The sequence below is a fragment of the Glandiceps talaboti genome, chromosome 21, assembly GCF_964340395.1.
Source record: "Glandiceps talaboti chromosome 21, keGlaTala1.1, whole genome shotgun sequence".
Classification (NCBI taxonomy): Eukaryota; Metazoa; Hemichordata; class Enteropneusta; family Spengelidae; genus Glandiceps; species Glandiceps talaboti.
This window is the reverse complement of record NC_135569.1, coordinates 11515551-11531358: the sequence shown is the minus strand read 5'-3', so window position 1 is coordinate 11531358 and position 15808 is coordinate 11515551. Positions and strand designations below refer to the sequence as shown.

Sequence of the window (15808 nt, the reverse complement as noted above, 5' to 3'; positions counted from 1 at the left end):
CTTAACGAGATTTGGCTGACAGCCTGCAAAACAACACTGGCAGCTGGCAGTGGCAGACGTATAGTAGTAGTACCTGTCTAGTCCCGTTCAATCGTTTGTATAGATCGGGTACGATGGCGGCGAATTTAACTCGCGTGTATCAAACTTTTGGGCACCTTAAAAGAATTGTCAATGTGACGAGCGCTGCAAGTCAACAGAAAACAAGATCGTTTTATGATTACGCTCATGAACCTTTTTATCCACTACCCAACCGTGTACCAAGGTGGCAAACCGTCGAAGAAGCTGTATCGGTTGTAAAATCAAGTAAGTGACCGCGAGAATCGAGTGTGTATATATGTATGATAACACGTACTGTAGCTATCAGTTGGATACTGGCGAGTTTAGACAGAAAGATGAAGGGTTTTCACGTATATTGCCCCAAATTATTTTTGAAGCTTTATATTTATTTTCAGACTTTTAATAAAAGTTGTCAATGTGTGGGCGTGTCGTACATGAAGTTTACGTGCGTTCTGTGTCGTATAAATCGTCATGCATTGGGTCCGGGGTTTTTGGTGCGAGTGGTAATTTCGAATTGGTCATGATTTTTATGGTGAATTGTTCGTTTTAAAACAGAACAGTATGCTTTAAAAATAAATATATTTTTAAAATAGGAAAAGGGGCAAAAGTACAAAAAGAAAAGAAAATTGACGAAAAAAGAAAAAAAAACCTTGTTTTTAGAACATTTCGAAAAAATCACAACTACCAATTATTGCAGCTACTGTCATTAAAAAAAAAGAAGAAGACAGTCTTGATTTTTTCTGGTATGAAATGTTATAACTTTAATTCCTAACTTTTGATTACAAGTTATGAAACTGAAATATTTCTGTGATTTTCATCTAAAAACAGTATGAAAGTGAAAAAACTTACTGAGGAATGAAAATTTTGATAAATCTTTTTTAATGTGAATTTTTGGGGATTGAGACACACTTACTGTCGGTAATGATGAATGATCAGATGTCATATGTACTCTAGTGACATCATAGGTTCAAATACTGATAAGAACACAGGAAGTATATTGGTTGTTGAGTTGTTGCCATGGTTTTAAGGCCTTATTACTGCATCCTAAGGGTGTGTTTAGGTGTGCTTACCACTTTGACCATTTGTTTTGTATCATGTTTTACGTGATAAACAGAGTGTCATGACTACTGTACTGGTTAAATATTGCAACATCGGTTTTTAAATTTTAATGAACCAACTTTGTCAGAGTGCTTTATTGGATTGTGGACTTTGTTTTACTTTACGTTCACATTTATTCTGAAATATATTTAATAATAAATAAATTTTTATAATAATTACCATCATGAGTTATTAATCTGACATGTCAAAGATTAAAAAGAATTTAAATATAATGAAATATTATAAAGTTCTATTAGGTCATATATTAAAGCAGAGAGGGTTGTGGATAGGACACTGTTCCGGTTACATCCATTAGTCCACTAACACATATATGGTATACAAATTACCTCGAGGGATAATGGGGTTATTCTGAGTCATAAGGAAGTCATTTTAAGGTCATACATACTGCACTGTGTACATGTAACTTATAAGTGTGAATATATCAGAGAGACTGTTTTTGTAGAAATGATATAGTCCTGGTTGGAAGTATGTAATATGAAGGGTCATTACCTTTAACTGGAATTTTTTGTAAAACACTTGCAATATGTGCTTAGTCACTGAAAGGTAAAGTAGACTAAAATTTATTCTTGTACATTAAAACAATGCACTAATTCATAAAACTTAATCATTCAATGGAACTTGTTGAAGATGGTAAAAGGATTACTGTGTAGTGCAGATAGGCTATGGTCCTACCCCGCCTATTCTAAAATTAAGTTGTAGTAGGAACCACAATTTTTTTAGGTCATAGTCTTAGTAATATAATATTGAGTCTGTTTCATTGTCTAAATCTATTCTGTATATGTAACTCAAGCTATAGTCTAAGAGTTTATGTTGTCATCATGTTCCCTTACACATTGTGCGCTTTGCAAAGTGCAGCTCTAATTTACAAAAAATTGTGTATTCTGTGTTATTCAAGCTTTAGTATTTCTCATCAAATTTCTTGATTGTTTTGTGACATATACCTTAGACTAAAAGTTAAGTTTCAGGACTGCAACACGTACTAAGGGTATCATGACTGATAAAGTTACGCTTATGATATGCAAAGACTTGTCATGTCACATGACATTGTATAAATTTATCAACATCTGTTATTTATTTGGCATGCTAAAGAATAACATTTTCAATAAATAGCTAAGTATTTGTTACAGATATCACATTAGATTTAACCAATTTGTCATTGTTGCTAGGCAACAGTGAGATAGTATGGCACATCTTCAGTGGTAATTGTGAGTGACTAGTAATTGTATATGACCTTAATACATGAAAAGCACAAACAATTCACCCCTTCAATTGGGAAAATTCAATGACTGCATTGTCTGGATCAATCTTTGTTGTACATCTAGTAGTACTAGTAGATTGTGTATTTGTAAGGTTTCTGAGTGTAAATGGTGACAGGGTATTATTACTTAGCAAGGTCATATGCAACCTCATAGTATGCAGAATTTTGGATAGCCATATAAGACAAGGTCATATGCAAATTCCTAGGTACATACAGAATGTTGGATAGCCATATAAGGCAAGGTCATATGCAAAGTCATAGGTATATACAGAATATTATAAGCCATATAAGGCAAGGTCATATGCAAAACCATTTGTATATGGAATGTTGTATAGCCATATAAGGCAAGGTCATACGCAAAGTCATATATACATAATATTATAAGCCATATAAGGCAAGGTCATATACAAAACCATTTTGATTGGTATATGGAATGTTGTATAACCATATAAGGCAAGGTCCTATGCAAAGTTAGGTATGCAGAAATTGAATTCTGGATAGCCAAAAAGGCAATCTCATATATATGCAAAGTCTTAAGTAAGCAAATTTGTTGGTTATAGTATAGCCATATAACGGCAAGGACAAATTAATCTAGCCATATCATATCCTGCTGATTTACATGACAATTAACTGAAAGGGTATCCATATATAATTAATAGTGTCCTATACATCTCTAATTCTGAGTCTGAGATCTTATTCATTTCACAACACTACATCTATTTCCATGAGAGCCTCACCTGTGATAGTCAGTTCTCTTGAAAAATAAAAAAGCCATTTTTCATTTTGTTTTAGGATATCAATTTATATCATGATTATATCTTTAAATGTAAACTTTTCATTATGATGTTTTTGAGATGTACATATCATTCTACACGTAACCATGTAAGTAAATTATGAGTATGTTGAGAGGATAGTTAAAATCAATCAGCAAATATTCTAAGCCATCATTCATATCAAATTTTTTCTACAGGAAATGTCCAAATGAACCCCTTTTTACAAAAACTATTAATAGGTGACATGACAATGATTTTCTCCCAAATGACAAATTTAACCTTATCAGGTCCTAGTCTTCTCACCATTGTCTGTATCTGTTTCAAAATTCATCCACTCAATACATGCATGTACTTTTCTGAAAAAAAGAATTCTTCTGGCCTTTAATATTACAGCTAGATTCTATCTATTTTGAGTTCCACACATTCTTCACCATCAATTATGCTTAGTACTTAAAAGCTTTGAAGTTTGATCTTTGACCTTTGATCTTTGATCTTTGATCTAAATATAGTAAGTTTATAAAGGTATTGATATGTTCAGAATGCTAAACGGATCTAAAGGTAATGAACTTTGGATAATCTAATTCAGTTGATCCATTTATATTCTAACCATGAGTGTCCTTTATTTTGTCTGGCATATTTAACAAGGAAATAAAGCATTATACATATATGCCTTATATACACATGTATAATATAACACAATATCAAGCAAGATACTCAGGAGCCATACATACTGTAGAATGCAGCTCCTGTGTATCTTGCTTGATATTGTGTTATTTACGCCACTCTACATACAGATGTATTGACCACTGTTTACTACAGTATAGACATTTTACATAATTATACTTAGTTTATATATATATTATATATATATATATATATATATATATATATATATATATATATATATATATATATATATATATATATATATATATATATATATATATATATATATCCTTTAATGCATATACTATATATACTATATATACTAAATACACTTTATAAAATATATATATAATGTATGGTATAATACTTAATAATTATTAAACATTAAAAAATAGTTATCATTTTGATATTTAGATTTCATATATAAACTATATGTTTTAGTAGTAAAATATTATAAAATATATAAAACGTCTGTTGTAGTGTACATTTGTATGACCAAAGAATATTAGAGTTATCTGCAGTCTCTCACGTGAGCTGTCAATTTTCAAGCTGTCGGCATTGTGACTCAAGTCTATGAATACAAAAACCCAACACTAACTGGACTTTGTTGATAACTTGATCTGTTAGCTAATCAAAATATAATTTTTTTTTGAAAGATTCTCATGTAAAACTAAAAGAACTTTTTGTAAAGGTCACCACGACTGAATAACTAAGCAACGAATCATCCTACATCATTAGTATCCATAGCAACACAGTATTGAACGGAATGTGCTTATAGGATCAGAGTGGATGAAGTTATAGAATGCATTGAAATTAGCTGTTAGTACTAAGGTTTTGAATGATTCATAGATGACATTCAGAGATTAAAATAAACCATTTATCAGTGAAATATTTAATCTAAATATTTTGTTTTTCTAGAAACCATCCATGTTTCAGACAAGCTGATACTTTGAAATGTTGACAGATTTAATTCTGTTAAAAGTTTAATCTTTCTGTGCATACATTATTTGGTACTGGGCGGCATCATCCCCGGGTGTCATCCCTTTGTTAGTATCTTTTCCCTTTCTTTGCATCTGGAGGTGTTATTCTGCAGTTACTGTTCAAAACATTTTGACACAACTAGCCCTAGCAACCTTGACCATGCCCTTACCAACAGTGAAATGATTATGCATATTACAAAGATAACAACAGAGATGGGTAGGTAAGTGAATAAAGATTCAAAAAAATGTATGCAAATATGCCTAGCAACAAGACCATGCCCATAGCAACAGCCAAATGATGATGTATATTGCAAAGATGAAACGTGGCATGGGTATGTAAGTGAATAACAATTCCATAAATGTAAACAAATATGCCTAGCAACAAGTCCATGCCCATAGCAACAGCAAAATACAGTTGTGCCATTATGCGCCATTGGTGTTATTTTGTCATATCCTTATTAGTCCCCGCCGGACGAAGTCCGGGACAGGGACTTATGGATTGGGTTGCGTGCGTCCGTCCGTCCGTCCGTCCATCCACAGCCGTTTCTTGGAGATGCCTGGACCGATTTTTTTCAAACTTGGTACAGGGGCAACATACAATGGCATACATATGCACGTCAATTTGTTTTATGATACGATCCAATATGGCCGCCTGGCAGCCATTTTGTTTGCAAATTTTCCCTGTCTAAAGCCATAACTCAGACATGCTTGAACAGATCTCATTCAAAGTTGGTATTAGGACAGTGTTTTATGACATACATGTGTATTTTCATTGTTGTCATGATATGATCCAATATGGCCGCCTAGCAGCCATTTTGTTTGTGAATTTTCCACTTCCAAAGCCATAATTCAGACATGCTTGAACAGATCTCATTCAAAGTTGGTATTAGGACAGTGTTCTATGACATACATGTGCATATTCATTTGTTGTCATGATACGATCCAATATGGCCGCCTAGCAGCCATTTTGTTTGCGAATTTCCCATGTCCAAAGCCATAACTCAGACATGCTTGAACAGATCTCATTCAAAGTTGGTATTAGGACAGTGTTCTATGACATACATGTGCATATCCATTTTCATAATGATACGATCCAATACGCCTGCCTGGCAGCCATTTTGTTTGCGAATTTTCCATGTCCAAAGCCATAACTCAGACATGCTTGAACAGATCTCATTCAAAGTTGGTATTAGGACAGTGTTCTATGACATACATTTGCATATCCATTTTCATATTGATATGATCCCCCATACCCGACCAATCCTTTATTGTTGTAGGCATGTTCCATGTCCGACAAGCAGACACAACATATCTAAGTCTGTTTGATTTAGGTTCACAAGTGTTGTTGCGTGATCAGAGGAGTGATAATTCCTTAAAACCCAATCATAGCGGGGACTATGTCATTCTCAATGACTTGTTTAATTTCAGACTATAAATATTAGAGTATTGCTAGTAAAAACATGGTGTACTATGGAAGTCATGAAGTATAAATATAAATTACATTAACCTGTTTTATTCTGTCTGGTTTGTTTTCTTAGATGATCATGTCTTCATCCATGGAGGAGCTGCTACTCCAATTACCTTGGTCAATGCCATGACTGAATACGCAGCAGAAAATAACATGACCAATATTAAATTATTTCATATCCATACAGAAGGAAAGGCTCCATACACAAGACCGGAATATGAAGGTAGGGATCAATATACCCAACATATCAGTGGTATCATGAAAACCCGAAAACAATAGTTTGTTACAAATATTTGTAGCCCCTCAAGGGTGACTTAATATATAATACCCCACTCCAGCCGTCTGTCTACCCAATCATAATACATATTTAGTTTTAACTTTTTATCTTATGCGTAACTCTGGCCACAAAATATTTTTACATACTATTGTGAGATTTCTGTCACAATAGTTAACACTGTGGCAGTGGTACCAGCTTGTTTCTTCTGGCTCTTCTGGACTGTGGAGAAGAAGTTTTATTTATAATAAATTACTGCTTTGTTAAGGAACACATGTATGATACAATATAACCTGTCTTTTCAAGCACTGTATGGTACCCCATACATCAAGGCAGTGAGTTGATCTAGCTGTAAATTTGTCTCTGTTATCATGATGACTTCCATCCTGTTAGTGGTACCCCATACATTAAGGCAGTGAGTTGATCTAGCTGTAAATCTGTCTCTGTTATCATGATGACTTCCATACTGTTAGTGGTACCCCATACATCAAGGCAGTGACTTGATCTAGCTGTAGATCTATCTCTGTTATCATGATGACTCCCATCCTGTTAGTGGTACCCCATACATTAAGGCAGTGAGTTGATCTAGCTGTATAAATCTGTCTCTGTTATCATGATGACTTCCATACTGTTAGTGGTACCCCATACATCAAGGCAGTGAGTTGATCTACTGTAAATCTGTCTCTGTTATCACGATGACTCCCATCCTGTTAGTGGTACCCCATACATCAAGGCAGTGAGTTGATCTACTGTAAATCTGTCTCTGTTATCACGATGACTCCCATCCTGTTAGTGGTACCCCATACAACAAGACACTGGGTTGATCTAGCTGTAAATCTGTCTATGTTATCATGATGACTCCCATACTGTTAGTGGTACCCATACAACAAAACAGTGACTTGATCTAGCTGTAGATCTATCTCTGTTATCATGATGACTCCCATACTGTTAGTGGTACCCCATACATCAAGGCAGTGACTTGATCTAGCTGTAGATCTATCTCTGTTATCATGATGACTCCCACCCTGTTAGTGGTACCCCATACATCAAGGCAGTGAGTTGATCTACTGTAAATCTGTCTCTGTTATCATGATGACTTCCATACTGTTAGTGGTACCCCATACATCAAGGCAATTTCTACTGTAAATCTATTTCAGTTTATTATACATTGTTATGTGTATTAAAACGTTCCATCCTGTTCTAAGCCCTGAGTATACCTACCCCATACATCAAGGCAGCTATAACTGTCTACAGTAATGTAGTTTCTGTTATCATATTTCCCATCCTATCCTAAGGCCTTATAAGTGACACCCCAAATGTTGAGGCAGTTTCTACTGTGAATCCATTTTCTTATCTTGCCCCATTCTCCATGGAAATTTATATCACAATTCATTTAATGCTGAAGGTGAAAGACTGCAAAACTGCATGAAGGCAAAATCTGTTACCACAGCAACTCTAGAGTAATGATACAGCCTGTGAAATATAATCTGAGAGTTAATGTAGTATTACTCAGTTGGAAATCATAGTAACCATGGTAACTACATACGACCGTTGAACCATCTTCCGTTCTATACATTGCCTATTATCAAGATTGAACTTTTAACCTGACAAGTACAAATGAGATTTAGTTATTAGAAACCCACATTGTCATTGTCATTCATTGTTATTACAAAATATCTTGCAGGGTAAAACTCATTAAGTGTTTCAAACAACACAAAGCATTAAAGGCAGGGTCAATTTCCTTCCATTGAGTCCCTCATACATCAAATCGACAATCATGCAAAAGTCCCCTTACAAATTCTGAAATACATAAAATACACACATTGTGACATTATACCTCTAGATAAATGACTCTACTGAGGGACAAATGTGCTCCCTGTTAGACACTTCTAGAATGAAATAAAATTATCTAGATTCTGCTGATGCAGCCTAGGTACTACTTGTCAGTGTTTTAACATTAAAGTTGTCATGCTTGCTTATCCAATAAACCCTGAGGCAAGTATTTTACTCCATGCAGCCAGGGTCTCAGAATTGACATTTAATTTTCCTAGGTTCCATTTTAGTGAGTTTGTTATTTCATTTGTAAATCAGTTTTCTTAGGTACAATATCCTTAAACGTGTCCACTGAGGTGCAAACATAGTCTTGACAAACATTTTTAAGTCACTTTTTGTACTCATTTATTGCCTTTACAATATACCACGCACCCTTAAAGCTCGGTTTCACACATATGAACAAAAATATGGGTTTCATACCCTGGTCGTCATACGTATGTCTTCTGTCAACTTCAGTTCTATTTAATAATTGTAATGAAAATATAAACATAGATCTATATTGATGTCTGGTGATGGTTTCGCAAAAAAAATATTAAATGTAGAACACAGTATAAAATTGTATTCTCGGGGAAACTAATTGCTTATGAGAGTGTTTACTCATTTGCTTCAAGTTTTAATTCCCATTTGGTCTGAAATTTGGTGGGAACATTCTTAGGGGTGTGTAGATTAAGATTTGTTCAAGACATGATGAGTCCATCAGTGATATGCAAATTAGGGCTTTCATATTCTGTTATGCCGATGAGTAGTTAAGTCCTTTACCCAACTCATGAAGTATAGAGAGTACATGTAAATGCTGATCCCAATATATTTCCAAGATATGTAGATGCTGACTATAATAAGAAAATGTATTTTTTGTGTTCCTGTCCACAAGGTATATTCCGAAGTAACTCATTCTTCATTGGTGCTAACTGTAGAGAACCAATCAATTCTGGCAGGGCAGATTTTGTACCAATCTTTCTAAGTGAAATCCCACTGTTATTCAGAAGAAATATCATCAATCTGGATGTAGCTTTGATCCAAGTCAGCCCTCCTGATGATCATGGATTTTGTACATTAGGACCAAGTGTGGATTGTACGAGAGCTGCTATTCAAAATGCTAGATATATAGTTGGTAAGTGTCTGTACAATTGGTCCTATGGTAAGTGTACTTAGTCTGAGCTCTGAGCTGCTATTATTCAGAATGCTATATATGTAGTTGGTAAGTGCATGCCAATCTATACAATTGGTCTATTAAATGGTAAGTGTACTAGGGCCACTATTCAGAATGCTAGATACATAGTTGGTAAGTGTCTAACTAAATTGACAGACCACATACATTAGAGCTTTTCACAGGACCTCTATTATTTAATGTTAAAGCACTATTTTAATGTGAATCACAATGGCTATAATATAGACACAGGTTTGTAATCTTTGTAACTTCTGTAAAGCTGAAAATTTTCACCAAAGTTTCACTGGACATCGAAAAATGCAAAAAGGGTAGTGACTAAAATGCCTTCTCAGTTGTATAGGAACACAATGTACCAGTCTGGTAATTAGTAAAAATTGGTCTTTGAGAACTGGCTGAACATTGCAAAAATGCAAAATTTTCTCATGGCCAAAAATATCTAGGTTTACAGTTATGTATAGCACAGGTCAGAAGGAATTGAATCTTGATTGTCTTGGAGTTTTCATTTAGAAAACTTAGTGGGACAGTATAATCAAATCTGACACCAGCCTGGAGATTCTATCCAGGTGTGTTGCCCACTTGTTTTATGTTGATCTCTCTGACATGATTGTGATGTCAGTCCATTGTAGTCATTTGACGATACTGATGCGATTATGTTGGCAAATATTTAGTATTATTGTCATCAATTTGCTGACTCTAAGTAATATTCTGTGTACAATATGAACCCCAAGTCCAATAACATTCATCATGATAGTTTTTTAAAATAGCAAAAAGGTTACAAACACCTATTTTGTGTTTAATATATAGGTCTGGTCAATCCCAATATGCCCCGTACTTTTGGAGATGGAATAATTCACAAATCTCACTTTGATGCACTGTGTGAGGATGATTTCATGTTACCTGAGTTACCACAACATCCACTGAGTGATGAAGAGAAGGCTATTGGCCGCTACATAGCTGAGAATTTAGTAGAAGATGGAGCTACACTACAAATGGGTAAGTAAAAAAAATAGTTTGGTTCCGGTTACCCGACCTCACCTAGTTTTTTCACTGCTGACACTAAATTTTTTTTACATATTTGAGAAAAAAGTAATAAAATCACAAAAATGTTTTGATCAAATCCTGCTTTTATAACATCACTTTATTTCTCATCCACCATCACTTTATTTCTCATCCTATCTGCACTGTACAGAGCTGTATATATTGGATTTCTTTCTATTCTTGAATCCTCTTTCTCCCAATGCAATAGGCCATTTCAGATTGCAAACAGGAAATTGAGAATACAGCGCCCTCTCTTAATTGGGGGTATCATCACCTCAGAGTACCGCTTTGTCCCTTGGTATTCTGTTGAAGTGTAAATCAGTGATGTATTTCGCATTGTTCAGACATCAAGGAAAGCAGCAGTGCTGTATGATTAACTGAGTAACCTATACAATGTATACCCCCAAAGTGCACACAGACAGGAAGTAGAGCACCACCATGGCAAATTTTGGAAAGGCCTATTGATTACATTTGTATTTAAATGATGTATTTATTATCATTGATCCATTCACTCATTCTCTTATTTCTTCATATCTCCATTTCTTTCACAATAAATTATATTTATAATTATAAGTAATTGGAAGTCATTCTCGCAAGCTAGGGTTATTATTTCTACCACTGTAGGAGGCTCATTAAGAACGTTGCCGTAAAACAGGCCATGGTTTGCGACGATGTTGGAAGTATACATTTACAATTTCATCAATTTTGATCTGACACCAAGAAAGTACAGGCCTGTTGCTTAGTGAGTTGTCTGATATCTTCTTTATTCCCTTCCCTTCAGTTTCCTGTATCTCTGTCGTGTTTCCTTTCCGGACAGTGGCTTTATATTCCAGATGAAGTATAATCCCATTGCGTTTCATTCCAGGCATTGGTTCAATTCCGGATGCTGTCCTAAACCAATTACATAACCATCAAAATCTTGGCATACATTCAGAGATGTTTAGTGATGGCATTCTAGATTTGATTAAGAGTGGTGCCGTCACTAATGGCCACAAGAAGGTTCACCAGGGGAAAATAGTGGGTGGTTTTGCTGTTGGTACACGGCGTCTTTTTGATTTTATGGACGACAATCCATTCATAGGTAAGATAACTATTTGCATGGTCACATTAAATTAATAAATGCTGCTAGTCAAAAGAGATGTAGAAAATGTAGGTAAAACAGTCCCCTAAAGTGAAAAGTTTGCCTAACTTTTTTTGAGCAATAACTCGCCATCAAAAACAGAAGTTAAGGTTAGACAGCTAAAGAGGCAGTCTATCCTAATGTATTGAAAATGCATAATGGAATGTAAGTATCGTGAATACAAGATCATAGAATGTTATTATTAAAGTTGAATGAACTTTACATCTTAGACTGTGTACCCTATGTTTTTTCTACACCGGTTCTGACTTGTGCTACAGTAAAATTTTGATCACTAACTCATTATCAAAAACAAATGTTATAGTTAGACACAGTCCGATGTAGTGTACACTTCGCGGTTTCTTTTTGGCTATTCCGTTTTACTGTCATTCTTTTGTATCTGACCATAGGTTTTTCCCGAGCCATATGAGAGCACTGAGTGAATTCATTCAACCAATGAAAATGCTTAATGTGCCAAAACATACAGGTACAGTACTCTGTTCGAAAAGAGAATGAGCACAGAGCAGACAATGCTGTTATCGTTATTGTTTGGTTGTTCTCTTTCTTTCAATTTTCAACGTTGACTGTTATATTGTAAGACAGATTCTGGTTGGCTGCTTGTAAGTACTCAGTAGATCGGGTTCAGGACAACCTATGGTATTGTGTCAGATGTATAACAAGTGCTCACAAATGAACAAATGACAGTAAATGTAACAGCCAAAAAGAAATTGTGCCGTGTACACTACATCGGATTTTAATCAGATTGGGTTAGACATCTAAAAAGGCAATCTATCCTAACTTAATGAAAACGCATTAGAGTAAATACAATGATGAAATATTTTTTCTTTCTCCAGTTATGTGTGACATTCAATTTGTGAATTCCACGGCTATCATCTCAAAGAATCCCAAAGTAACAGCTGTCAACTCCTGTATTGAGGTGGATTTAACTGGACAGATATCTTCTGATTCTATTGGAACTAAAATGTACTCAGGTAAGAGACCATCGCACAATATAATGTCACTCAAGCTCAATAAGCAAACTTCATTCATTTGGGGTAGGGGGTCTGGCATCAATGCGATTACTGAACTTCATTTTATAGCACTTCTAACCAAATTTCAAAAATGTTCACATCTTCAGTATGATAACATCTAGAGATATGTTGATAAGTTTTAAAAAAGATAAAAATATGCTTCTAATGTGAGATATTTGATTTCCTTTAGTATTTTGATGTGTAATCATCGCAGTAAACAGGTTTATATAGTTGGAACTTCATGTTTACAATCATGTTTTTGCATTGCTTCGATTGTAGTGGTGTGACCCCAGCTGTTTTTATCATAATATCATATATGATTGTGCACTTGTTAACATTCATTTAGGGGGAGGGGGGAGGGAGGGAGGGGGGGGGGGTTGTCGTCCTAAATGAATGATGTTCATTTAATATTGAGCTTACGGACATTGTGCGATGGTCCCTAAGTGTAAGGTTTGGTTTTGAATGATTGTATAGTTCTGACTTTTGGCAAGTATGTAATGGCCGATCTGTATGTCTGGTTTTTGTATATATCAGCTCAGATATCAAAATTATCATCTTTATTGTCCATGTAATTATTACAAATATTAATGGAAATTCAACGTTTGGTTTCTTTGTGAAATGACTAACAGGAACATCAGCAACTAATCTTTTGGCTAGTTGTGATCTTAGAATCATGATAGAAAGAATAGAAAAAAGAATGAAACTGAGAAATTAAATGAAATGAGAAATGAAACTATTTTAAAAATTAAAAAAAATAAGAATATTAAAACAGATATTACAATCAATCAATCAATCAATCAATCAATCTTTATTGCATATCAACATGCCATAGCAAGCATGGTAAAGTATACAAAGATAACATACAGAAATAAAGTGAATACAATACAGTCATTTAGCCAACTGCTGGAGGACTGTTTACATCAACAAGAAATTTTCCAAGAGGAAGTTTATCATCAGAGGTCATAATGTGCGAAAATTTAATTTTGTCATTTAAAGAATGAACATTTGAATTATTTAATGACAAAGAAGAAAAAAGTACCTTTCTCTCATTTGTGTAATGAGAATAAAGAATTAAATGATGAAATTCATCTTCTACCATATTTTTGACAAAATTTGCACATACATTGAAAAACTGTCATAATACAGATTAAAAGGATGGGCACTCACTGATAGAATAAGATCAGTGTTTGGCATCATGGTTAAAAACTGAATTGCAGAAGAAATAAAAGGAGTTTTTGTGATTGAAGTTTGTGTGCACTTGGTACCCAGAAATCCATGTCACTATATACTCATCTAGTGATTCATCATGATCAAGGCCCCTTAGCTTAGGTCACTCTATTTTCCTTGGCTGAAAGAAGAAAAATATTGGGAATGAATAATTATTCATATCTTGTATTATAATCTATAGTTTATTATATTCTTATCTTTATATGTTATCACAGGTGTTGGTGGTCAGGTTGATTTTATCAGAGGTGCTGCTTTAGGATTGGATGGCCGAGGTAAACCTATAATAGCTATGCCATCTACAACTAAGAAGGGAGATAGTAAAATTGTACCCTATCTAAGGGAAGGTAAGTGTTAATTAGTGTCAAAAAGACAACATTTGATTGGACATGTGGACCTTAATTAGCACCCATTACCTGGATATGAGGGCACTAATAGTCGTCTATACCCCAAAGGCTGTTATAATGCAGCAATTTCCCGAGGCTGAAAGTCAAGGGAAATACATGTAGTAATTGCTACATAACGGCACATTCTTGGTCATGTGTTCTTTCCATTGTCAAAGCAAATCACAAGTAGGACTCCCATTCTACATTAAACGAATAGTGCCCACTGTATGCAAATTGAGGTCACCATGGGTCACTAGTGTATCTATTGACACGATCCAAGCCAATCACTGGAGGCTGTATGTAAAGGATATGTTGTAAATTTTCTCAATATAGCAAGTTATATTAGGAAGAATCTCATAATTTGCATAATAAACACTTATTAGAAATTTTATAAATATCAACATTTTTATACCATATTTGTCATTGTTTCTAGGTGCTGGTATTGTAACAACACGGGCACATGTCCACTACATCGTGACAGAGTATGGTATTGCAAATTTATTTGGTAAAAACCTAAGACAACGCTCATATGCTTTGATAAATGTTGCCCACCCAGATCATCGAGAAGCCCTGGAAAGAGCTGCCTTTGAAAGACTAAAATGTATGCCATCCGCTGACTAAGATGGTATCCATGACAACAAAATTCAGATTATATCAAGTTATTAAATTGTTCCTAACAGATACTAATATGAAAGACAATGGTTGCCTAGTAACCAGGAGTAATTTCCATACCTGAGCTGTCACTGACATTTCATGGCTGCAGTAATACTTCACTCATGTCAATATAATTACATTTCTTAATTAAGTGTTAACGATGTATGTTTAATAAGTATGATAATTTTACCATCATACGTAAGTTATTATTTTCAATGACGTCAAATAGAAAGACAGAAAAATATAACATAGCAGCTTAATGGTGGGTACCTATTGCCTGTTTTATGTTGGCACACACTGGCTCTGCTTTAATACAACCACACAGACACCAGTGAGAAACTGTACAATGTACGTGCTACACTTTAAGATAGCAAGATTGAATGAATGTGGTTTCTTATGACACATACACTGTCTAAATGAAATAAATTATGCCACCAGGCAGATATGGGAAGCAGACATCAAAACATTGGTGCTCACATGTCGAATATCTACATTGTATTATGTTTGAAGAGTTGATCTCATGAGAAAAAACTTTACTACCTGAACTAAATGAAAAAATCACACATGAAAAAAAATGAAAAAAAAAAAAAAATAACAAATCTACCTACCCCACCTATTCTAAAATTGAGTGTAATTGCAACCACACAATTTTTTTTTTGTTAGGGTGCTTCATGATAACTGTGAACAGTTAGGTTATATGTATAAGCATGTGAAAAAACACCTTTATATAAATGTAAAAACAACTTGATATAAACTTAAGAA

General features: G+C 34.5%; 1 protein-coding gene across 1 annotated transcript; it reads left to right on the top strand.

Moving 5' to 3' along the window:
• Positions 1 to 113: 113 nt before the first annotated feature.
• Positions 114 to 15323, top strand: LOC144451213 (succinyl-CoA:acetate/propanoyl-CoA:succinate CoA transferase-like). The gene is made up of 8 exons (XM_078142013.1): positions 114 to 303; positions 6392 to 6544; positions 9300 to 9539; positions 10401 to 10589; positions 11500 to 11715; positions 12606 to 12743; positions 14225 to 14353; positions 14826 to 15323. The coding sequence occupies exons 1-8, from the start codon at positions 114 to 116 to the stop codon at positions 15011 to 15013; spliced, it is 1443 nt and encodes a 480-aa protein (XP_077998139.1). The 3' UTR covers positions 15014 to 15323.
• Positions 15324 to 15808: the final 485 nt, after the last annotated feature.